The 23,090-nt window shown below is 51.3% G+C and overlaps 1 protein-coding gene across 1 annotated transcript; it reads right to left on the reverse strand.

Annotated features, from left to right (window-relative positions):
- Positions 1 to 6,750: 6,750 nt before the first annotated feature.
- CAVIN1 (caveolae associated protein 1) lies at positions 6,751 to 20,560 on the reverse strand. The gene is made up of 2 exons (XM_043904641.1): positions 19,681 to 20,560; positions 6,751 to 9,231 (listed from the first exon to the last, which is right to left on the reverse strand). The coding sequence occupies exons 1-2, from the start codon at positions 20,347 to 20,349 to the stop codon at positions 8,530 to 8,532; spliced, it is 1,371 nt and encodes a 456-aa protein (XP_043760576.1). The 5' UTR covers positions 20,350 to 20,560; the 3' UTR covers positions 6,751 to 8,529.
- Positions 20,561 to 23,090: the final 2,530 nt, after the last annotated feature.

The following is a 23,090-nucleotide window of genomic DNA, read 5'->3' on the forward strand; positions in this document are numbered from 1 at the left end:
GTTTGTTTTTTTTTTGGCTGTGCAGCATATGAGATCTTATTGCCCTGACTAGGGATCAAACCTACACCCCCTTCAGTGGAAGCATGGAGTCTTAACCACTGAACCACCATGGAAGTCCCATTATTCTATTAACTGATCTTCAATCACGTCCTCAGTGTTCCTGCCTCTTTGCCTTTCCACACACTGTTTTTTTTGCCTGGAGGACTGTGCCTGTCTCACATCACTACTTTTATTTGTTTAACACAAACTGAGTATCTGCTATGTCAAGAGATACCTGTTGGATACCTGTCTCGGTAGTTGGGTCCAACTACCGAGCCCACCAACTGTGATTACTGACCTGTCCTCCTTTCCTGGGAATTGCTTCCTCTACTCCCCATTCATATGCTGGAATAGGTCCCTTCAGGCATGTCTGTATTTCATGGTCCTATTCTCCCGGTCATAGATGATTAAACCCCGGGTGAGCACATGTTTACTGGCTTAATCGGAGTCTCTCTGCCAGGAATTTGGAATTTGAAACTGAGAGGCACAGAGCCTGGGAGCCCTTCAAGCTGAGTTCCATTAATGTCAGCGCTTTCGAGAGGGCCATCCATCATCTCCCTCTCAAAAGTCCCTGGAGATCCCCTGATTCCTACTCTTCCCAGCCTGACCGCTCAGCAATTCTTTGGTGTCCATGGGACACCTTGGCAGCCTTCCAACATAAGTTCCTTTTTCCCCTTTTGGCCGATGTTCTTTTGTTATGCTTTCAACCTAATAACATTTACCAATGAAACCGTGTATGTGACACTGTTACGCTCTAACAGGTAGGTTAGGTGTTAACAATTTTGTGTTAGGTGACACAAAAATCAAGTAAAATATTGTCTCTGCCCTCCAGCAACGTGTATGTCAAATCCTACCCTTTGTGAAGGATTATAACTTAAAAGCCCTCTTCCTCTATAAATTTCCCTATATTCCCCAAGCAGGGTGAATCCGTTTTCAGTGTATTGCCATTGCATTTTGCTTTACTTCTCTTACTAAATATCTCTTTGAGTTATTTTGAACATCTGCCTCTCCCACTAATTGCAAAATGTTTCAAATTAAGAGCTAGATATATTGTATCTTGGCTGCTAGCACAATATCACAAATAGATCCATGGGAAAGAGCACCTGATTCTTTGTCCACCCATCATCTTCTCTCCTTCCCCTAACAGCAACCCATTTTTCCTTTGGGAAATCAGCTTCCCTTGCTGAGCAGCATGCAAGATCTTAGTTCCCAGACCAGGGATCAAACCTGTGCCCCCTGAATTGCTTGGGGTCTTAACCACTGGACAGGACTTCCCTGGTGGTCCAGCAGTTAAAAATCTGCCTGTCAATCTGCCTGTCCCCTGCCTGCAGGGGACACAATTTCCATCCCTGGTCCGGGAAGACCCCACATGCCATAGAGCAACTAGGCCCATGCGCCACAACTACTGAACCCTTGCTCTGGAGCCCATAAGCCACAACTACTGAGCCCACATGCTGTAACTACTGAAGCCCGCACACCTAGAGCCTGTGCTTCACAACAAGAGAAGCTACTACAATGAAAAGCCTGAGCACTGCAGCAAAGAATAGCCCTTGTTTGCTGCATATAGAGAAAGCCAGCAAGCAACAATGAAGACCCATCACAGCCGAAAATAAATAAATAAATAAAATTTAACCACTGGACCACCATGGAAGTCCCTTCCTCCACTCTCAATTCCATGCTGCAGGTGGGTCCTAGAAACGGTCTATGGCCTAGATTTGGTCAAAGGCACAGTGATTTGAATATGTGACATCTCAGGAGGGTATCTGAAATTCTGGAAAGATTTGGCAAGAAATCCTCTTAACTAGGGTTGTTGAGCTATCAAGCCGTAAGCCTGCAGCTATTGATGGTCATCTTTGCCAACACATGGCGAAAATCTAATTGCTAATGAAAAACACAGCAGAGAAGAGGAGATAGGAAGAGAAATTCCTAGTGATGTTACATCAGAACTTGCAACCAGACACTCCTGGACATACCATTGGAAACTTTTTCCATTACTTTAACTCCTTCGATTTTTATTTTCAGCTTTGGTGGGTTTTTTTGTATGTTTGTTTTGTTTCATTTTGGCTTTTTCTGCTGAAGCCAGTCTGAGGTGAGTTTATGACCCTTGCAATAAAGTCTTAAAATTCGTTCAACAAACGTTTATTGACATAGAGTCCTATGGGAACCCTGAGAAGGGAATGATCAGTATGACTGGGGAAGAGGTTGGTTTATGAGGAGAGGTGGAAAGAGGGAGGCTATTCCAGAGAGAGGTAAGGCCCACAGGGCTGAAAGCATGTGGGCCGTTTTTGACCAGCAGACTCCTAAAGAGCATATTGAAGAGCAGTAAGAACTGAGGCAGGGACCAGACTCTTTAAAAAAAATTATTTATTTGGCTGTGTTAGGGCTTAGTTGTGGCAGACAGACTCTAGTTGTGGCATGTGAGCCCAGCAGTTGCAGCACATAAGTGCTTAGCTGCTCCGAGGCATGTGGGATCTTAGTTCCCAGACCAGGGATCAAACCCATGTCTGCTGCATTGCAAAGTGGACCCAGCCACAGGACCACCAGGGAAGTCCCATGGGGCCAGACTCTTTAGGTATCTTGTGAGCCATGCCAAAGACTCTAATCCTTTGGTCAAAGGAAGACATTTAAACTGGAAAGTATGTTTTCTTTAAAAAAGAAAATCTAAAAAAACCATAAAAAAAAAAGAAAAAAGAAAACCTATGTACCTATATCTACATGAATAAACTATATAAATAATATAAATGTTTATATATCTATCTCTACCTGGCAGTAACATGGGGAGTAGATTAGAAGGAACCTAAAGGCAGTTCAAATACTGCTGCTGCTGCTGCTAAGTCACTATGGGAGTCCACTAGGCTCCTCTGTCCCTGGGATTCTCCAGGCAAGAATACTGGAGTGGGTTGCCATTTCCTTTCCCAATGCATGAAAGTGAAAAGTTGCTGGGGTCCAGCCTCAGCAGGATCCAGGGGTACCCTCAGGATGAACGGCGTCGGCGAGACAGAGACGTGAGATCAGCCTTGATAGGGCCAAGTCTGCGAGGGAGAGAGAGAGAGAGAGAGAGAAAATGACCAGACGGGGGTGTTTGCAGGGTCTGGCAGAGTCTGGCAATGCTTTATTTTTTACCGTGGCTTTTATACCCTAAATTAGTACATTTCTAAGGGGAAGATAGTTTAACATTACATCAGCTTGTTCTTCACGAAACCAGGGTGTTTTCTGCATACTTCTTTGTTTATGTCTTATACATTATCTTCTGGCCTCGGGGCCTATTGACATTTTATGACCTAGGTAAATGCAAAGCTGTTTTCCTGTAATCTATTCTTTAATGAACACAAAAGTTAGTCCTTTTGCAGAAGTTATTAGTTGAATTTATCTAAAAGGTTTACAACACAAAGACTCTGCAGCTCTGGTGAGGCAGCCCATTTTGCATTCCTGGTTAAAATGAACAATTCTAACCACTTTTAAAATAATATTTTTGTGTTACATTAATACGCATTTGCCAAGCAGGCTAGAATGCCAGCAAAGGGGTCTAAATTGAAACACTCCTTTCATCCTGGATAATCTTATAGGATACTGCCGTCCGGGGGACATGTTGATTAAAGTTCTAAGTTGATTCTGTTTGGAGAGAAATTGGGAAAGGCCTTCTACCTGTGTCACAGAAATTAGGGAGTAGTTTAATATAGCAAGCATCAGAAAGACAGAGATCATCTTAAGGGTGAGCGCCGGGGCAGCTTTTCGAAATTCCTGAAGTCCTGATCTGCCTTGCTTGTCAGGCCTTCTCCTCATGACCTTGTCATGGGTGGGATCTCGTGTGCTGGCTCCTGGCAAAAAGTGAAAGTGAAGTTGCTCAGTCGTGCCCGACTCTTAGCGACCCCACAGACTGTAGCCTACCAGGCTCCTCTGTCCATGGGATTTTCCAGGCAAGAGTACTGGAGTGGGGTGCCATTGCCTTCTCCGTCAAATAATGCAGGTGAGAACAAACGAGGTCTGGACAAATCTAAGATGCTGCAGCTGTCTTCTCCTGCCCCTGAAGAAAGTTACCTCTTGGGATAAGGACTTTGGAAGTACTATTTAGAGACCTGATAACTCAGTCTGTAGAGGAACTCCCTTTAGATCCCTGGTGTGGACAAAAGATTGCTGCCTGCCATTATCAGTAAGGTCTTCCCTGGTGGTTCAGTGGTAAAGAATCCACCTGCGTGCAGGTGCAGAGATGCTGGTTTGATCCCTGGGTGGTGATGGACAGGGAAACCTGGCATGCTGCAGTCCATGGGGTCGCAGAGTCGGACACGACTGAGCGACTGAACTAAACTGAACTGGGGAAGGTTCCCTAGAGAATTTTCCTGGAAAATTCCATGGACAGAGAAGCCTGGCGGGCTGTAGTCCATGGGGTCGCAAAAGAGGTGGACACAACTTAGCGACTAAACAAAACAACAATTATCAGTAAACAAAAGATGTTGAATCAAAAAAAGAAAAAAAAAAAAAGATGTTGAATCAAGGTGCTGTATTATAGCTGCCCTGACAGTGAGTCCTGAGGGAACTCAGGATTGAAATTAAGATCGCCCACCATCCTGCAGTAAGCTGCTGGAATCCTCCCCTCCCACCCCCTATACCCACTGCCCTACACCTGAGGAGACTCACGATGAGAAAACACAGGACACCAGGCCCAGTTGAGGTGCCTGTCAGTGGAACGAATTTAATGAGTGCAGACTTTGCACCTTCCCGTCCATAAAAAGGGCTTCCCTGGTGGCTCAGACATAAAGAATCTGCATGCAACTCCAGAGAGCTGGGTCTGATTCCTGGGTCGGGAAGATCCCCCGGAGAAGGGAAAGACTATCCACTCCAGTATTCTTGCCTGGAGAATTCCGTGACAGAGGAGCCTGGCAGGCTACATACAGTCCATGGGGTTGCAAAGAGTAGGACGTGACTGAAGGACTAACAACCCATAAAGAAGGACTGATTTCATCAACTTGAGATGTCTGGTTTTCTTTAATTAACAATAATCTTCAATGTTCCGACTACCTGGCCTTTGTTGCAAAACTGCTTAATATCCTGGTTCCTCCCTTTTGCCTCTTCAGAGCAGTTTCTCAGTGTTATCTGAGATGCTGTGTCCCAGGCTTGAAGCCCTCATAATGTCTGCCAAAGAAAACATAACTCTCAACTTTTAGGTTGTGGTTGTTTTTTTTGGTCAACACAGATAATGTTTGATGGGATCCTTCGAGAGACAATACCTCTAGTTTATTGTCTGATTCTAACCCATGGAAATAGCGCTAATGATGGGTGGGCAAGATGATGACCAGTTGGTGGAAAAGATGCTTTGTGGGAATGGAACCTTGGAATGTCCATCAAATCCTATTGGTAGGAAGCTATTCCATGAAAGCCTCCTCCTCCCTTCGGCTGCAAGCAAAGAAGAAAAGGAATAATTTCTGACTTGAGCAGAGCTTCTGGAGTTGTGGCCACACACTGTGATGTAAAGGAGGAATGTCATGGAACAGGGGGCCAGCAGAAAAGTGGCTCTTCAGAGAATTAGGGCTACTTCTAACAAAATGGTGTCCAGAATAGAGCTGGGTAGGGAAGTTACAGCAAAGTAATTTGGCTGGTACTGAAAGTGTGGTGGGCCAGTGAGCAGGATGGCTTACAGAAGCAAAGGGGAGAGGACCAGGAAACTTATTGCTTTGAGTAAGAAAAGTAAACAACGGCCTGGTATCCCAGGGCCCTTCCTGGTTTCCCTCAAGCTCATTACTCCACAGCTGGGGTCCTATCGTCATTCCCTGCTTCTCACAGCTGCACCTCTGCATCCCACAGGAAGGAGGATCCTGAACGTGCTTCTCCTGGCCGAGGGGAAGTTTCCTGGCTCCCAGGCTCTGAATTTTCATCCTCAGTTTCTTTTGGAGGAATGCCAACCCTTTCTGGGGGACTTAGAACCCAAGACTGCTGTGCTTGCTGCCGGGGTCGGCAGCAGGGAAGTCCAAGGGAAATGGATGGTTCCTGAGGAAGGACTCAGCTTGTTTGGGGTGGTACTACGAGGCCAGGACACAGTCCCAGAAATGACATTGTCTTTATTTGGACACCCTTCCCCAGGTGATTCTGATGCTGGCAGAACTCACATGACAATTTGTTTCCTTTGCTCTAGGAAATCCCTAACTTGTGAGCAGGTAGGGCTGGCTGCTCATGGGGAAGAGAGGGTGTACAGACAATGAAAGAAGTGCCTGTCCCAGGGCTGTAGGGAGAATGAAATATGCTGTGTGGCTAAGACTGGCATCTCTAGCATGCACCGGAATCTTTCTATGATATTCAGGCCTCTGACTTTTCCCCTCCCCTAGGCTGCCTCCTGTAGGATGGATTTGGCAGCCTGAATTTGTAAGGGGGCAGAGCTCAGGCTGAGTAGAGTAACTGGGTGGGTCTGGAGGGCTAAGGCTCTGAAGGCAGAGAAGCGGTCTAGACACTACAGGACTACAGACACAGTGAAACTGGAGCCAGGGTGCCTGACTTAGAATCCCAGCTCCACCACTTACCACCTATGGGACGTTAGACAAGTTACTCTGTGTGCATGTCTTCCCATTTCTAAGTGGGATAATAACTCCCCAGTCTCACTTCCCATCCAGGCAAATGCTGCACGTTTAAACTAGCAGCATCTCTCTTTCACTCCCTGGTTCCCTCCTGTTCGCTGGAACTCATCCTATGAAACTGCCTTCGAAGAATACAATCCAACACAGATCCTTTTAGAAAAGCAGGTTTATTGGTCGGGCTGCTCACCAGGACACAGCAACATGAGAGGCTCCCCAGAGCCCACAGGGAACTGTATCTGCCCACAACTCAGGCCCCTTCAGCCCATCAGCACCAAGGAACCTCGTCCCACAATCCCCATCCTACTTCAGCTGATGTGTCTCCAACCATTTGGAAGAGAGAAGGGAACCAAGGGTTGGGGAGCGGGGGGAAGCAAAGCTTTGTGTTGTATAAAAGGTGTGTCCCCAGATTCCCTCCCGCCACCCCTTAAAACAATTAGCTGCAATTTTCTAAAATGCAGAGCAGGGAAGATAAGGCAGAGGATGTGAGGGGAGGAGGGAGCCTTCAGCTCTCCTCTGTGGGCTGTGAGTTGGGGGTGAGGGGGGTGTCCTTGCTTCTGACAAGTCCCCTTTATGGGGGAAGAACAGAGAGACTGAAGTGTCCTGAGAAGAACCTGATCAGAAGTCAGGCCTTTGAACTGGAAGCAGCACCCCTCACCCCAAAGATTCAGGAGAGGAACCCACAAGGCTAAGGAGGTCTTAGCATGTTCTACAGCTTTATGATACTAGCTCTAGGGAAGGATCTTGAGAAGAAACTGCCAGGAGTGAGCCAAGGCTGGGCTGCCTTACACACAGGAATTCCTTACTCTCCTCTCCTCCCCTCCTGCTCTCAATTTGGTGGCCTGGCCTTTAGCATCTGGTCTCTTTCCCATCAGCCTCCCTCCTAACTATAATACCAGCTCTCTGGAGCCTGGTACTGCCCTCTTCTGGGACCCTAATTTTCTGGGCTATGAGAAATGGGTTGCCCATGGGGGCACCATAACCAGTAGAGGTAAGGGATAAAGTTTACCGCTCTCTTCTTGGATGATAGATTTCTCACACTGCCCTCCCTACTAGTTCTGAAAAATTGTCCTGCCTGCTGTCCTCTGTGAACCCCAATAAGATGGGATCCTTGTCCTGTGTTTCTCCTGCTACTAATGAGCATTCTCTTTTCGCCCATTTGCACCTTCTATTTTCCGTTTTCCTTCAGAGCCATAGCCACGTGCTCCTGCGTGCAGATGCATAAACATGAAGTGCCCTCCCTCCCTCCCCCAGCACTCTGCCTAGATCCAGCCTTCCTTACTGGGACCTTTTGCAGACACAGCCTGTGCTAGACCCTCATGTAGGGTCATGGCTTACTCTGCCCTCTCTCCAGCACGGCCCTAGATACTCCCAAAAGCTGCTTTCAAATCCTTCCAGTATGCGGTCTCCCGTGTGGGCAAAGGGCCTCTTCAGGATGCACTCTTCCCTTTCATGGTAATTTTGGCTTTGAAGCCGCCAGAGATCAGAATGAGAAAGAAGAGCTCAGTGAACAGGAATGACAGCAGCCGGGTAAATGTGTGTAGGGGTAGGGGGCGGGGAGAAGGCAGCCTGCCCCAAGCCTGGGCCTAATCACGGAAACGACAGCAATTTCCTCTAGGATTCCCGACTTGGATCCCCAGGATACGAATCACCGACCTCTGCATTTCCACCCAGCCTATGCCTATAGTGGGGCCGTCCATGGTGCAGGCTGCCTCCCCCTCGTCTTAATAGCTGTAAGACTTGGAGGGGGTGCTCGTTGTGGGGAGGTGTTCTCAATTTAGAAACATCTCAGCCCGTTTGGGGCGGAGAGAGAGAGCGAGGGAGAGAGAGAGAGAATGCGAAAGAGAAAGTTCGTGGAGGGAAAGGAATCGGGGCGGGGGCGGGGAGAGGCGGGGCGGCGCGGCCTTCCGGGCACAGCCCCGCGCCCGGCTCAGTCGCTGTCGCTCTTGTCCACCAGCACGGCGTCCGACTCCTCCGTGATCTCCAGCAGCGTGTGCACGTCGGGGCTGCTCCCGCGCAGCAGATCTGCCGCCTCGCCGCGCTCCGCGCCGCCCTCCTCCTCCTCGGCGCCCACCTCCACCATCTCCGTGGCCTTCAGCACCTCCACCTGGCCCTCGCGGATCTTCTTGACGTGGAACGTGAAGGGCGGCACCTTGTAGACCGCGGTCTTGGAGCGCGCGTAGACCACGTGGTCGGGCGTGAAGGACTTACGCAGCTTGTCTCGAGAGGTCTTGAGCTTCTCGCGGCGCTCGGCGGGGACCAGGCGTGTGCCCAGCTTGTTCATGCGCTTCTCCAGGGTGTGCCGCGTCTTCTCCAGGTTCTCCTTTGTCTTGAGGCGGGTCCGCTCCAGGTTTTCACGCGTGCGCACTTTGGTCTTCTCCATCTTCTCCTTGGAGAAGGCCTTCTTGAAGTCGTCCACGCGCCGCAGGCCGCTGCGCTTGATGCGCTCGGCGCGCGACTCCTCGATGACTTCCTCCACCTCCACCGCCTCGTCCGACGACAGCTCGAGCGCCGCCGCGTCCTCCTCCGGCCGCTCGCCCTCGGCCAGCTCGTCGCCCTCCTTCTCGGGCAGCGTCTCCGACTCTTTCAGCGACTTGCCTATGCTCACTTTGGCCGGCAGTTTCACTTCATCCTAAAGGGAGATCAGAGGGAACAGATGAGGGTGGGGGAAGAGCGGGAGAGTTGGGCGGGGACTTGGGGGGACGCTGGGCGAACCCGGGGCCGGGCATTGGCACCTGTGATCCTGGCGAGTGCGTGGTACCAGTGAAATCGGCCTGGACTTCTGCGCTGGTATCCCCAGCGCCTGGCACCGAGCTGAACACTTCGTGAACACTCAAATATGTGTTGAATGAATAGTAAGTAGACCTGAAGAAGGGCAAGGTAACCCACTCCAGTATTCCTGCCTGGGGAATCGCCATGAACAGAGGAGCCTGGCGGGCTACAGTCCCTGGGGTCGCAAAGAGTCGGACACGACTGAGCGACTAAGCACACATACAGAGCGAAGAGGGAACCGAGCTTCGGATCAGAATCTGGCTTCGTTTTCGCACTTCGGTCAAGTATCTCTGCGGCTCTCCAACCCGCTCCTCGAGCCCCGCGACCACCCAGATTAAACCACTTCTTACCCTTTGCGTCCCAGAGATCACAATAGAACTTTGGAAATGGTCAGAGCGCCCTCTGGTGCACAGAGCCCCACACTGCCCGAGCCAGGCCCAAAAGGCTTTGGGCAGTTTGTTTAGTTTGAGCGGTGAGCTCACAGCCGATCTCAGGCGACCCCAAGTAGGGTAACTTGAAGGCAGGTTTATTTTCAAGGGAGCGCGTTTCCCAGACTTCGTATAATTTCAGAAGAACCAGTATTAGGGAAGGGGAGTTAATGACCTCCCCCCTGTCCCCATACGGTTTGGCTCCACCAATGGTCATTCTCCACCGCTATGTAGAAATTGAGGAAAGAGGAAGAAGCTGGCTGAGAGAACGTGTTTTCTTCCCAACCTGGAGGTTTCTTCTGGTTCTGACATCCCTGCCTTGGAATGGAAAGGAGGGACTGTTTTTCTATTCTTGCTTCACCACCACAACCCGCCCCCAACCCCAAACAGGAGCTCAAGAGCCAGGGGTAGGATGGCGAGATCCTAGATCTCAGAGCCAGTTCTTCTCCTGGGAAGACCCAGCACCAGCACTGTTTTCCATTCCGGGAAGATTTTCCAAGATCCTGACTCTGGACCTACATTTCAGAATCTCAGGATCATCTCTCAGCAGAAGGTGGGGGAGATTGAGCCCAGAAAGGAAAAGAGGACATAACCCAGAATGGGTTTGTTTTTGGCCCAAAAGACAAAACCCAAAAGTCTCTTCGACCCAGACTCTCTTCTTTAGGTACATTGTACAAAGGAATGATAGGGAATAGGTTTTCTGAAGATCGTTTCACAGAATTGTAAGAAAACCCCATCTGAGAAAAATGAGGCAACATAAACTGACCCCTCCTATAAACACACACAAACACGTACACGTATGTGTTGACTGTTTGGTATCTCTGCACCACCTGCTATAGAAATTCCTTCCCCAGCCCCCAACCTCTTTCCTCTTCCCTCCCATCTACATCCCCACAGAGTTTCCTGGTTTACATTGAAAACTAGGAACACCTCCTCCCAACTTCCTTCCCTCCCTGTCAATATCATTAGCAGGGACAAAGAGGGAATGCTGGCTTCACCTCTTCTCCCAAACTGGGCACCAGCTCTGCTGGGCACCAAGCCATCTCAGGCTCTCATTACTCAACTACACCTCCCAGCAGGCAAGGTGACCTGGGCTCAGGGCATGCTGGGACTTGTAGTCTCCACCTGCCACAGCTGGCTGGGCCCTGTGGTGGGCATTCTGCAGCATTCTATCCATCCCTCTGCTTCTTATCACTCGCAGAGGCATTGAAGGGGTATTTTCCTCACTCGGAGTGTGGAAGGGTCTCAGCCAGTCTTAGCAGTCCCTCTGATTCCCAGTTGTACACTTTGGGTCTCCTTGTGCAATCACTTCTCCCCACCTGCTACCAGAGTCCTCTCTCTTAAACAACATTTTAGGACTATCATCTAAACTCCCTGTTACTTCTTAATTCACATCCACCCAGAATTCACTGGCAGCCCTAGCATCAAAAACTGTCAGCTCTGATTTCTCCTTCACAGCCTCTTAGTCTAAAAATCCACCCACACCACCAAAGTTAGGAGAACACTTCCTTTCACTAAAGCTCAGGCAATGTGGATGAATTAAGGGAAGGGTTAAGCGTGATGGGTGGGGAAGAGCCAGGAAACAGTCCCTGCTGCTGGAAAACAGATCCACATTGTCTCTGTGCCCCACCCCAGCATCCCTGATTCTCCCCTCTGCTCTGTCCAACCCCTAAAGCCTGAGCTGGCTGGTTTTCCTGGCCTCTGGCTTCTTAGATAAAGCTTGAACTGTGAACAAGGCTGGAGAGAGTTCCAGACTTCTTGTAGCCAATCTCATCTTCCTATTGCCTGATGAGAGGTCTCAAATACAACATCAGGGAGCAATCCCAGTGAGGGGAGGATTTGGAGTCGTCTCTGCCAGACTAGAATGGGTGTGTGTGTGTGTGTGTGTGTGTGTGTGTGTGTGTGTAATATATATATATTATAATATATATATATATGGTGTGTGTGTGTGTGTGTGTGTGTGTGTGTGTATCGCCCTTCATTGTGAGGCTTCCTCTAGTGCAATGGCTTACACCAGAGGAACTGCTTTCTTGGTGGAAGGTCAGGGGATAGGGAAGAAACCATTTGACCTAAGTCCGAGATAATATCCAGTGAATTGGCCCTGGAGAGGGTATACCACTATGACTTTAGCTTTTTCCCTCCATTAATGGATTTTGTCTTTTCTCCCTGTTTCCAAGCCAGGTTTCCCCTATGACTCACAGCTTTGGAGTGCTGTCTTGGGCCCACCCAGTTGGCCTGTTGCTACAACAACCAGCAGCAGAATCCCAAAGCACCTCCCCCAACCCTGGGCATAGAGGCCGGGCACCCCTGTCCCACCCCTACTTCCCTGGCAGAGCTCCTAAGTCATAGGAGGGGCCTCAGGGTGGCAAGAAGGGAGAGCTCTGCTTGTTCTGTTTCTATATTTTTATTAAACAAAACCACCAGTCCCAACAGGCTTGGTTTCCAGAGTTAGCTTTAATGACCAGGTCTGAACAAAAGCATGCACAGCTTCCATTGTCTACCCCCCACCCCGCCCCCCCACCAAGTACACACAGCTCCCCAACCCAGGAAAGCACCAGTCTGGGATGAATTTAGAGGAGCCATAAGACAGCTCCCAGCCCCTTCCTCTCCTCTCCCCGACCTCACTACATAAACTTAAGCTCCTCTGCCTTAGGAAGATTTTTATATGATTTAATTGAGCACCTACTGTGTGCCTGGTCCTTGGCCAGGCACTTCACATTTGTCAGGGAGAAGGGGTATGATATGGCTCTGGGGTAGGGCCTTTCTTGACTTAGAGCTAGCCAGTTCTGTTCCCAACCACTGCCTGGAATGACCAGAGAAGATACTGGAGAGGTCATTCGGAGACCTGGGATCTGCTCAGAGTGTGTCAGAGGAGGGTGCAGACTAGGGGAGAGATGAGAGATAGGGAAGTGTTAAAAACTCAGGACCTCTACTTTAGGTTGTCAGGACAAGGGCGTGAGAAACACTGAAGGCAGAAGGGACCTTCTTTTCTGCTCTAGCATGACACTCTAGCATGTGGGAGGATGTTGCCCCAAAGTGGGTGGAAATTGGTTCTTGGGTGGGGTGTTGGGGGAGTCCAGGTATATATAGTATATCTATAGTGTTAAAATTTCACAGGGAAGAGGACAATTAGGAAGAAAAATGTCTAAAAGGACTCCTTAGGAGAATGATCATGTGAAAAAAAAAATGGGCAAACACTGTGCCATAGGTAGGCCAGATCCAGCAAAAGTGTACCTCCTCCTGGCCTCTCTGAGTTGGCAGCTTTTGGGTGCCCTGCCAAAGGCAGGATCTGGCAAACATAACGGGATCTCTTTGCAAAACATTTTCTGGGAAAAAAAAAAATTGGAAAAAATAAGTGTAAGTGTTTTCCCTAGCTGCAGGGAGGGGCGTGGAGAGGGCACAGAACAGACCCCTGGTCTGGGCCTCATGAGGGCCCTCTGTAAAACGGGCCCTCGAGCCAAACTGGCCTGTCCCTCAGGAGGAGGTGGAAGGGGGAGGGAAGGTCTGTCAGAAGCCTGGGCAGGGTTCAGGATGGAGGGGACGCGTGTATACCTATGGCCGATTCGTGTTGAGCTATGGCAAAACATATTGTAAAGTAATTGTCCTCCAATTAAATAAATTAAGAAAAACACAGAAGCATGGATGTTGCAGGCAATCTCATGCGGCAGAAGTGGGTGCAACTCCGGTAAGGTGTCTGGAGCATCTACTATTAAGATGGAAGCCAAGCAGTAGAGGAGCGCCCTTTCCCGTGACCTCCCACCCGATTGCCTGAACATTCCATAATGTGAGTGTTTGCACAGTACCCGTCACCCACTCACAAGGGGCAGTGGCTTAGAAGAGACTGGCCACTCCAGACTGGCCACTGCTAAGCAGTGAGCTGGTGGTGGACTGGATTCATGACATGCCACGCCCACGGCCCCATGTGAGCCAGGAGACCCTAAGCACCCCCACCGGCTGTCGGCTCCTCAGGGGTGGGCAGAGGCCCAGTGGGCTCTGGGTAATAGGGCAGGGTCCTAGGCGTCTGGTCAAAGGGTGGGAGCTCAGGCACTGTCTCAGGCTTCAGGTCAAAAGGCTCAGTCTCAGGCAGAAGATCAAAAGGCACGATCTTGGGTGTGGCCCGGTCTGAGGGTGCATTCAGCTTCTTCTTGGGCTAAGATGAGGAAAAGGGGTTTAAGTGGAGCTTGGGGTGGGTGCGGACAGGTGTGGGAGGAGGAGGCGTTGGTAGGCATGCAGAACTGGGGCTGGTGAGTAGAGGGGAGGGGAGCACACAAATATTAGGATGGAAAGACACCACACTTTCAAGGCTTCATCAAGAGGGCCCTGGAGTGGAAACAGGGGGGACAAACCCAGGCCCGTGAATTAATAAGCACCCAGTCCCATTCTCCCTCTAGAATCTTCCCCAGTCCCATCCTTGGTCTCCTGCCTGCTACCCCGACCCAGCCGTGGTCGTAGAAGGATGCTATGAGGAGTTGGAGTGATGGAGGCAAGAGGCTGCTGGGGGCAGGGAAGTTTTCTAAGAGGCCACTTGTTAGGCTCCATCTGAGGAGTCTCCAAGGAGGAAAAGAGAAGGCAAACAACTTCACTGTCTTGAGTCAGAGGCAGCTGATCCCAGTTATTCCCTCAGGCAGGGTGGGCACGGGTGCCGCCCCGGATGAGAGGGCGAGGCATGGAAGAGGGACATCCTGGCTATTTCCCTTTGGCCTAATCCCCACCTCCTGCCTCCCTTCTACCCATCCCCCCCACCCACTCATGGGCTATCAGACACCCAGATGCACAGAGAAATCAGAATCAAAAACCAAGCTAATTTTGGGCATTCCCTAGCAGTCCAGTGGTTAGGGCTTCTCGCTTCCACTGAAAGGGGCACAGGTTCGATCCCTGGTTGGGGAATTAAGATCCCGCATGCCGTGTGGCAAGGCCGAAAAAAAAAAAAAAACAACCAAGCCGTTTTAATGACCCATGAGCCTAGGTCCTGAGGCAAGTGCCCACCTTCCCTGTAGGATTCAGGGAGAAGAGAGGAGTGGCAGGGAGGCTGAAGAGAAAGGAGCCAATGTGGTCTCCTCCTGGCCAGAGAGCTCCACTCCGTACACCCTGCACCCCTCCCCTCCACGGCCACTGGGCCCACACATTGCCTCTGCTTCAGCACTATGAGGCTGAGCAGCTATGGCCACCCACCTTAGCCCCTCAGCTAACACTGTACACACACACCCTCACACACACACATTCCCTCATATACACCCTCAACACACATACTCTCACACAGACACACCCTCACACACAAGCCCTCTCACACACACACTGTCACACACCCCCAAACATACCCCCAACACATACACCCTCATACACACACCTTCACACACACTCTCATATGCACACACTCACACACACACCTTCAGGCACACACATCCTCACAAACACACATGCCCCCCCCTCCACACACAAATCTGTCCCAGTGCCAGAACTGTGCAGCTATCTCCCTCAGAGAATGAATAAGCCAGGACTGTTCTTGCTTAGGGCTAGCCTCCCCCAACTCCAATTTCTGCTGCATAGCCCAGGAAAAGAAGGAGGAAGCAAGGAGCAGAGAATATAGCAGAAGAAGGGGGTACACCTGGGCCCTTGCCTCAGCTTTGACCCCCAAGTGCTTGAGTAGCAATAGGTAAGTGACTTCCCCTCTTGGGACCTCAGCTTCCTTCACTACAAAATGAAACAGCTGAAGTTGACTATCTCCAAAGCATCTTCCAGCTCAAAAAGTCTACAGTGACAGAATGATGAACTATTCACAATGGTAGTTCAAAATAATGGAACAAACCACCACTCATCTTTGTGGTTGGTTGCCTAGCAACAATATTCCTTCTCCCTATCAATTGCCCATCTCAGACTTCACTTTAAAAAAATCAGAGGTAGGAGTATGATTTCCTTTGGTCTTTAGGAATACCTCCCCATAAGAATATGCTCCCTGTTTTGGATCCACTGGTAGATTTTTGGATTCTCTGGTGGTTCAGACAGTAAAGAATCTGCCCACAATGCGGGAGACTCTGGTTCGATCCCTGGGTCAGGAAGATCCCCTGGAGAAGGGAATGGCAACCAACTCCAGTATTCTTGCCTGGAGAATTCAGTGGACAGAAGAGCCTGGCGGGCTACAGTCCATGGGGTTGCAAAGAGTCAGACACAACTGAGCAACTAACACTTGTATCCAGTGACCAGGAAAAACAACCCAAATTTAGCTTTTTGGAGGAAGTGTATGGAAAACACTCTCCACTAGGCCACCAGGGGGTGAGAGGGACCAGAGCCCCAAGTTGGGATGATTTTTTTGGACAAAAGTGTGGGGTTCTTCTGGAACCAGGTAGCCCTGATTTGCTTTGAGTCCAGGGAGGAGCTATAGTCTGGTTTAGGATTTGAGGAGGAGAAGCCAGCAGGCCCTCACGCCAGCCCTGGTGTCCACCCCTTTAATGCTCATGCTCCACATAAGCCCTTAAATGCGTCTGGTCCTGCCCTCAAGACCTTGGAGCAGGTCTGATGGGTCCAAATGTAGGTCACTAACTGCTTCATCAAACCTACTTCAGAACACGTGTATTTCCATTTTAGCCTCCCTTTCTGGATTCTAAAATAACTCTAATAACATCCAAACTAGGATTGGATACTAGGATTAGGAGAATTGGCTTGGGAGAATTGGCTCCTTAATGAGCACTGTTGCTGCTGCTGTTTGGTCACTGAGCTGTGTCCAACTGTTTGCGACTCTTTGGTCTATTGCCCATATTGCTCCTCTGTCCATGCAAATTTCCAGGCAAGAGTACTAGCTAGCTAGTGAAGTCACTCAGTCATGTCCGACTCTTTGCGACCCCATGGACTGTAGCCTGCCAGGCTCCTCCGTCCATGGGATTTTCCAAGCAAGAATACTGGAGTGGGTTGACATTTCTTTCCTGACCCAGGGATCGAACCGGAGTCTCCTGCTTGGCAGGCGGATTGTTTACTGCTGAGCCATCTGGGAACCCCTCCTTACTGAGCACAGACGCTCCTATTTGCATGGGGCCGTAGTTGGCCTGGTCTTCCTGGCAGTTCTTGGTCCACTGACCCCTGGGCTACTAGGATTCACTTCTCTCCCTCACTGGCTGTTGCCTAGTGAGGTGTTGCCTGACAGGATGGGATGCCAAACTGCTGTTTTTGTTTGGGAGACAAGGAGGGAAATGCCAAAGAAGGACAATAATGACTCAGAAGTGAGTTCAAGGTGAGGGCTCTGATATCCTGTGATGGGAGGGGCTGAATTTCATGTGTGTGTGTGTGTGTGGGTGTGGGTGTGGGTGTGTGAAGGGGAGGGATGTCAAATGCAAACTTAACCTGTGAAATCGTTATGCCTAGCAGTTCCCTGAATTTGGGTGGGACCACACAAGGGATTCCCTCTGTTATCCAGCAGGAAAAAGGTGTGGGAAACCAAATGGCCTGATCCCACAGCTGGGGCCTTCCCACCCCTTCACGCTCCCTCCACATCCCCCTTTTGCCACATCATCACCTCCCGCCTCTGCAGTGGGGAACACCACATCCCCTCACCAACTGGAAAACTCACATCATCCCAGGGCAGCCTTTCCCCAGATCTCTCTGCCTGGCCACCCAAACATCCTACCCCCTCAGCCCAACTTTATCATAAATGTTGCTGCCCCCAAGCTTCCCTATTAGGTCTGCCAAGGCATGAGGCTATTTTTACCTCATTCTCTTCCCAGGCCTGCAGGCCTCAGGGAGAAGCAGCCTCTGCTTTCCTCCAACAGCTGAGTACCCCACCCCCTCACCCCCACCTGGAACATCTGCTCTGCAACTCAGGGAAGTTCCGCTGCCTTGGGCCCCACCCCTGTTGCTGGAATTTTTTCCCCCAGAGCTTCACCATGGGTTGGGATCACTTTAGGTATTAGTTATTTCCCCTGTGATTTGGGGGCTCAAGGTCTCGAACTTGAGTCATTCCTCTACCTCAACCCTCTGTCCCCCACTAGCCTTGATGCAATCAAAGCCACCCTGTGATTAAGACCCCCTCCCCACCGTGGATACACAATACACAGACACATAATCTGTGCCAACTGGCTACAGGCAGTAACAGACACGCCGTTGGGCTCTGCACAGAAGTCTCTCAGAATCTCCATCTTTGACACTCCAGTCCTGTGGTCTGGGACATTTTGAATGAGAAGGGTCAACCATCCAAGCCCTTCATGGCTCCCCTCTCCCACACCAGGCTCTGGAAAGAAGATAGAGGGGGCCCACTGTCCCAGAGCCCTGCCCTCTTCTCCTTCCTTTGATGCACCCCAGTGCTAGGCAGTTCTCTTAAAAAATCTCACCCACCCCCTCACCCCCCATTCTGCTTCCACGGAGCAGTTAAATTAAGTAGAAACAATTCTGGGCAAATGTTTTCTATCAGTTAGTGCTATATTGGGCAGGGGGGAAGTAAACTGTTTAAAGGTCGAGTACCTCTTGGGAGGAGTTCCTGGGGGGAGGAGAAAGGGGGGAGCAACCTTGCAGCCTCCTCCCAGCACCTTCTTCTCAGATGAGTGCTAGCTCACTTAAATCTACTGCTCCAGAACTTGCTTGTTTCAATCTGCATTTCTCTTAGCTCCACCACACATCCCTGACGGTCACTCAGAACACAGCTAGGGAGGGCCTCTGAGCTGTCAGTTGAAACCACATCTCTGGGACAGAGGCCCTCTCCCTCGGGGGATGTGGGAAATCGGGCCTTCTTTTTTTTTCACATTCCCTTCGGTGCGGGGAGGGGAGAGAGGGGACATAGACTAACCCCTCGGCCCCCAGGATCTCACCTCCTTGGGATGGGAACATCAACCAGGACCGAGGGAAGCAGAAACACGAGGCTGGGCACGTTCCCACCCCGCCCAAGATCACCGAGCCCTCGGCTCAGACCCGCCCCTAATGGAATTTGGGCCGCAGAGTGGAGAAGAGCAGCGATCCTGAGATGCCTTGGTTTAGTTGGGGTTAGGATACAAAAACTCCCATTTTTTCTCCAGGCGGGAAGAACCGGGAGAGGTGCAAAGGAAGCAACAAGCTGACTGGGCGGAGCCTGCGGCGCGCCAGCCTCCGGCAGCTTGTCCTCCCGCTCCTCGGCCGCCCCCGCAGGCATGCGGGGTGATTCACCGCGCCCAGACCGCCGGGCCAAGGTGGGGGGTGCTGTCCCCTCCCCTCCACCAGCCCCTTCAGGACACCTCACGCCGCGGGCCACCACCCTCGCGCGGCTGCTTCCAACAGGCCGAGGGGTAGGGGCGCGCCGCGGGCTAGGGTGTCCCCAAAGGCCGAAAATGCCGGGAGGCGGGAGAGGATCGCAGCGAGGGGCGGCGTGGGCGGCCGAGGCCGTTGCGGGGTCCGCGGGGGCGTGCTGGCAGGCGCGTCCCTAGCCTGGCGCAGCCCCCGCGATGCGTGCCTGAGCCCTGAATCACCCGCTATATCGGGCGGGCAGCGCCGGAGGCCCCAAACCCGGGCCGCGCCGCCCGTGTCCGCTTACAGCGGGCCCCAGTGGTCGCCGGACACCCCGGCTCTCCCCAAAACTTCCTCCAAGTAGTAAGACTTTTGACAAGCCAGGTTGGGAACGACCTGCGGGGCGCAGTGTCCCTGAGTCCAGCCCCCTAACTAGGTTCCGCTACGCGTTGGACACCGGAGGTAGCGTCTGGGTGAAGAGCCGCGGTGTGCACCGCGCGCCCCTCTGAGCGCCCCAGGAGCCCTACCCCAACCCACCCCACCCCACTCCTCCCCACCCCACCCCAGCAGCGCTCGTGGAAAGAGGGCGGATCCCCCGAGCCGGGTCAGGCTGCCGCAAGAGCCGCGCCGCGGGCAGGTCTCCCCACCCTGAGCCCCGGGCGGGGGACGCCGGACCTCTGGGCGCGGTCCGCCCGCCGACTCACCTGGTAGATCATGACTTTAAAGTTGCGGCGCCGCAGCAGCTCGGCCTCGTTGACCTCCAGCTTCTTGATCTGGCCGGCCTGGCGCTCCAGGCTGCCGCGCACGGTCTTCACGTTGACGCTGACCTTGCGCACCTTCTCCAGCAACTTGCTCACGGTGTTGCTCGTGGTGGCGTGCGCCTTGCCCAGCTTGCTCAGCTCACCTTGGATGCTCTGCACGGCTCCCTCCATCTCCGCCTGCCGCTCCTCCAGCTGGGCTTGGGTCAGTTGGATCTGGTCGACGGCGCCGATGATTTTGTCCAGAAGGCTCAGTACCAGCACGCCGTTCACCTGGTCTGATTTGATCAGCTCCTCAGAGCCGGCCCCCGACGGCTCCTCGGCCGCCGGAGCCCCCACGGTGGAGGACCCCTGGTCCCCGGCGTCGGGGTACCCGGAAAGCGGCTGCTCGATGATGTGGAGCTGGGTGTCCTCCATGGCTGCCCGGAGCCGTGCGGGGCCGGCCGGGTGGAGCTGAAGCGGGAGCGGGAGACCCGGAGAAGAGGAAGAGCGAGAGAGAGCGCGGAGGAAACTCGAGCCACGTCCGTGCGCACCGGGATGGTGGCCAGAACTCTGGGGCGGGGGATCGGTGAGTTCCCCGAATCCCAGGCCAAACCCAGGAGTCTCGTCGCCCATTGGCTGGCCCGACCCCAGAAAGGGAGGGACCGGGGCAGAAGGGGAGACCGATGCTGGAGAAGGAGGGGCAGCCCAGGGGGACCCAAGAGCCGAGCGCCCCACCCTTCCTAGGATGGTTGGAATAGTTGGAACGGGAGACCAGGGCCTCCGCTGGCAGTGGAGGCGGCGGGAGCGGGACTGGGGCAGAGGAATGTGCGCTTGGGAAGGGAAGCAGGTCCTGGAGTGTTGCTCTGCTTTTCCCTCCCGCTCTTTTGTCTCACCCCGCAAACCCACCTCCGCCTTTTAAGTTCCAGAGCAGGTCGTCAGGTGGGACAGGATATCCTGAAATTACGTGCAAACTATTGTGTTTGCCGGTGTCCCGTTTTAGAGAGGGAAAGGATCTATGGCTTCCACAGCCTTTTCTAAGGGACCTCTGACTATCCACCCCATCAAGTTACCCAGCAGTGTTCGAAAAAGCTTGAGGGGTCCTTTGCCAAGGGAGGGAAGAACTTACACGTTAGAGCCACAGTGGTGGTGAGGGGTCTCCAAGCTCCTCAGATCCCTCTTAGAATTATCCTAACAGAGGAGGGTAAAGATGGGCAATAAAATAGAAACTAGAGGTTTTTGCTCACCTCTCTCTAAAAACCACCTTTCCCCGTGTTTCCGCCTGCCCCAGAGGCCTGGCTGACACCGAGTTGAGTGCAGGACAGGGAGTTCACCCATCTCTCTGGAGCCCAGAGACTGTGGCGCTTTACAGAGATATCAGATCCCACCTCCTCACTTGACAGACTGGAAACAGAGGGTCTGGAAAGAGCAAATGACTTGCCAGGAGGTTTGCCAGCAAGTTCACATTAGCTTGGAGCTCAAACCAGGTGTCAGGACCCCTCTCTGGCACTTTGCATCTTAGCAGGCTGTATCTTTCACCAGCACAGGGAGGGGCAGATGCTGCCACCCATGTATGCCGCCAGCCTGTCGACCTACAAATATATTTCCCACTATGATGGGTACCAAGAAGCAGGCAGTTCTGAACAGGATCAAGAAGTCCAGGAGAGAATGCCGATTCTCCCCAGTTTTACTCTTTAGCACAGCACTGGAGCAGTACCAGCCCCTTTCCCCCAGAAAAGCTGCAAACCTTTTCCCTGGTTAGGAAACCAACCTTGGGTTTCCCCAGCTGGATCGATGATCATCTTGGCAAAAGGTCACTTCTCATCTGGCATGCATTATCATTAGGAAGCGTAAAAAATTGCAAGGCCCTATTAATCCAGTCAGAGAAGCCACCAACCCAGAAAGAAGCTGAGGAACTCACTGTCTGGGATAGCCTGGAATCATCTGGAATAGTCCCAACAGCTATTGAACAAAATATTTCCCCTGACACTTCAATTGCTGTTTCCACAGAAACAAGTGGCTTTCTTGTCTGAGATTCAAATAGAATGAACTGGTATATAAAATCACATGTATTTATATACTAGAACTGACAAGAGTACCTGTTTATTTTAGAATTTGATAAAAAATGTGTTATAACAGTTTGAGTTCCTTCCACTGAGGATTGACAAGACTTCTGGAGAGAAAGAAGAGTGACAGTAAGGAAACTAACGGGACCTTCATCAGGTTCTTTCTTTTAGAAAATTGATTAGCTTTCATAGGTGACACATAAGATGCAAATTGTAAATAGTGCACAAAGAAATATAGTGAAAAGAAGTTTTCTTTCTATCCCTATCTGAAGCAAACTTAATTTCTGGTTCAGGGGACAACAATTATTATTTTCTTGTGGAATCTTCTCTAGGAAGTCTTTGCACACCTACAAAAACTGATATATATATATATATATGTATATATGTATATATATATATCAGCACTTTGGTTTTTGTCAGTTACTAATGTAAAGGTCCATCTAGTCAAGGCTATGGTTTTTCCAGTGGTCTTGCATGGATGTAAGAGTTGGACTGTGAAGAAGGCTGAGCGCTGAAGAATTGATGCTTCCGAACTGCGGTGTTGGAGAAGACTCTTGACAGTCCCTTGGACTGCAAGGAGATCCAACCAGTCCATCCTAAAGGAGATCAGTCCTGAGTGTTCACTGGAAGGACTGATGCTGAAGCTGAAACTCCAATACTTTGGCCACCTGATGCGAAGAGCTGACTCATTGGAAAAGACCCTCATGCTGGGAGGGATTGGGGGCAGAAGGAGAAGGGGACAACGGAGGATGAGATGGCTGAATGGCATCACTGACTCGATGGACATGAGTTTGGATAAGCTCGGGGAGTTGGTGATGGACAGGGAGGCCTGGCGTGCTGTGATTCACGGGGTCGCAAAGAGTCGGACATGACTAAGCGACTGAACTGAACTGAACTGAATATATATCTTGGAGAATGTTCATATCAGTACAAGAGAGGTCTTATTTTCCAATGTGCATGTGTGTGGTTAGTCGGTAAATCGTGTCCAATTCCTTGTGATCCCATGTACTGTAGTCCACCAGGCTCCTCTGTCCATGGGATTTTCTAGGCCAGAATATTGGAGTGGGTTGCCATTTCCTTTTCCAGGGGATCTTCCAGACCCAGGGATCGAACTCATTGGCAGGTGGATTCTTTACCACTGAGTCACCTGGGAAGGGTGTACTATACTTATTTTACCAGTTGTCTCTCAGTGGACATATACAGATTACATTGGGGGGTCCTGAAGATAAGTTTTGGGGGTTGATTTGTTTTTGTGGTTGCATGCATAAAAAGAATCAAGTCCATGCCATTCTGACTCTCCCATCAGGAAGG

This window comes from Cervus elaphus, chromosome 5 (assembly GCF_910594005.1).
Source record: "Cervus elaphus chromosome 5, mCerEla1.1, whole genome shotgun sequence".
In the NCBI taxonomy this organism is placed as follows: Eukaryota; Metazoa; Chordata; class Mammalia; order Artiodactyla; family Cervidae; genus Cervus; species Cervus elaphus.

What these genes read in the sequence shown, in the direction of transcription:
- CAVIN1 (XM_043904641.1), bottom strand. Translation starts at nt 20,349, where the DNA reads ATGGGCGACGAGACTCCTGGGTTTGGCCTGGGATTCGGGGAACTCACC. An exon ending in TTAAAGTCATGATCTACCAG is followed by an intron (nt 9,232 to 19,680) that starts GTGAGTCGGCGG and finishes ATCTCCCTTTAG; the next exon opens with GATGAAGTGAAACTGCCGGC.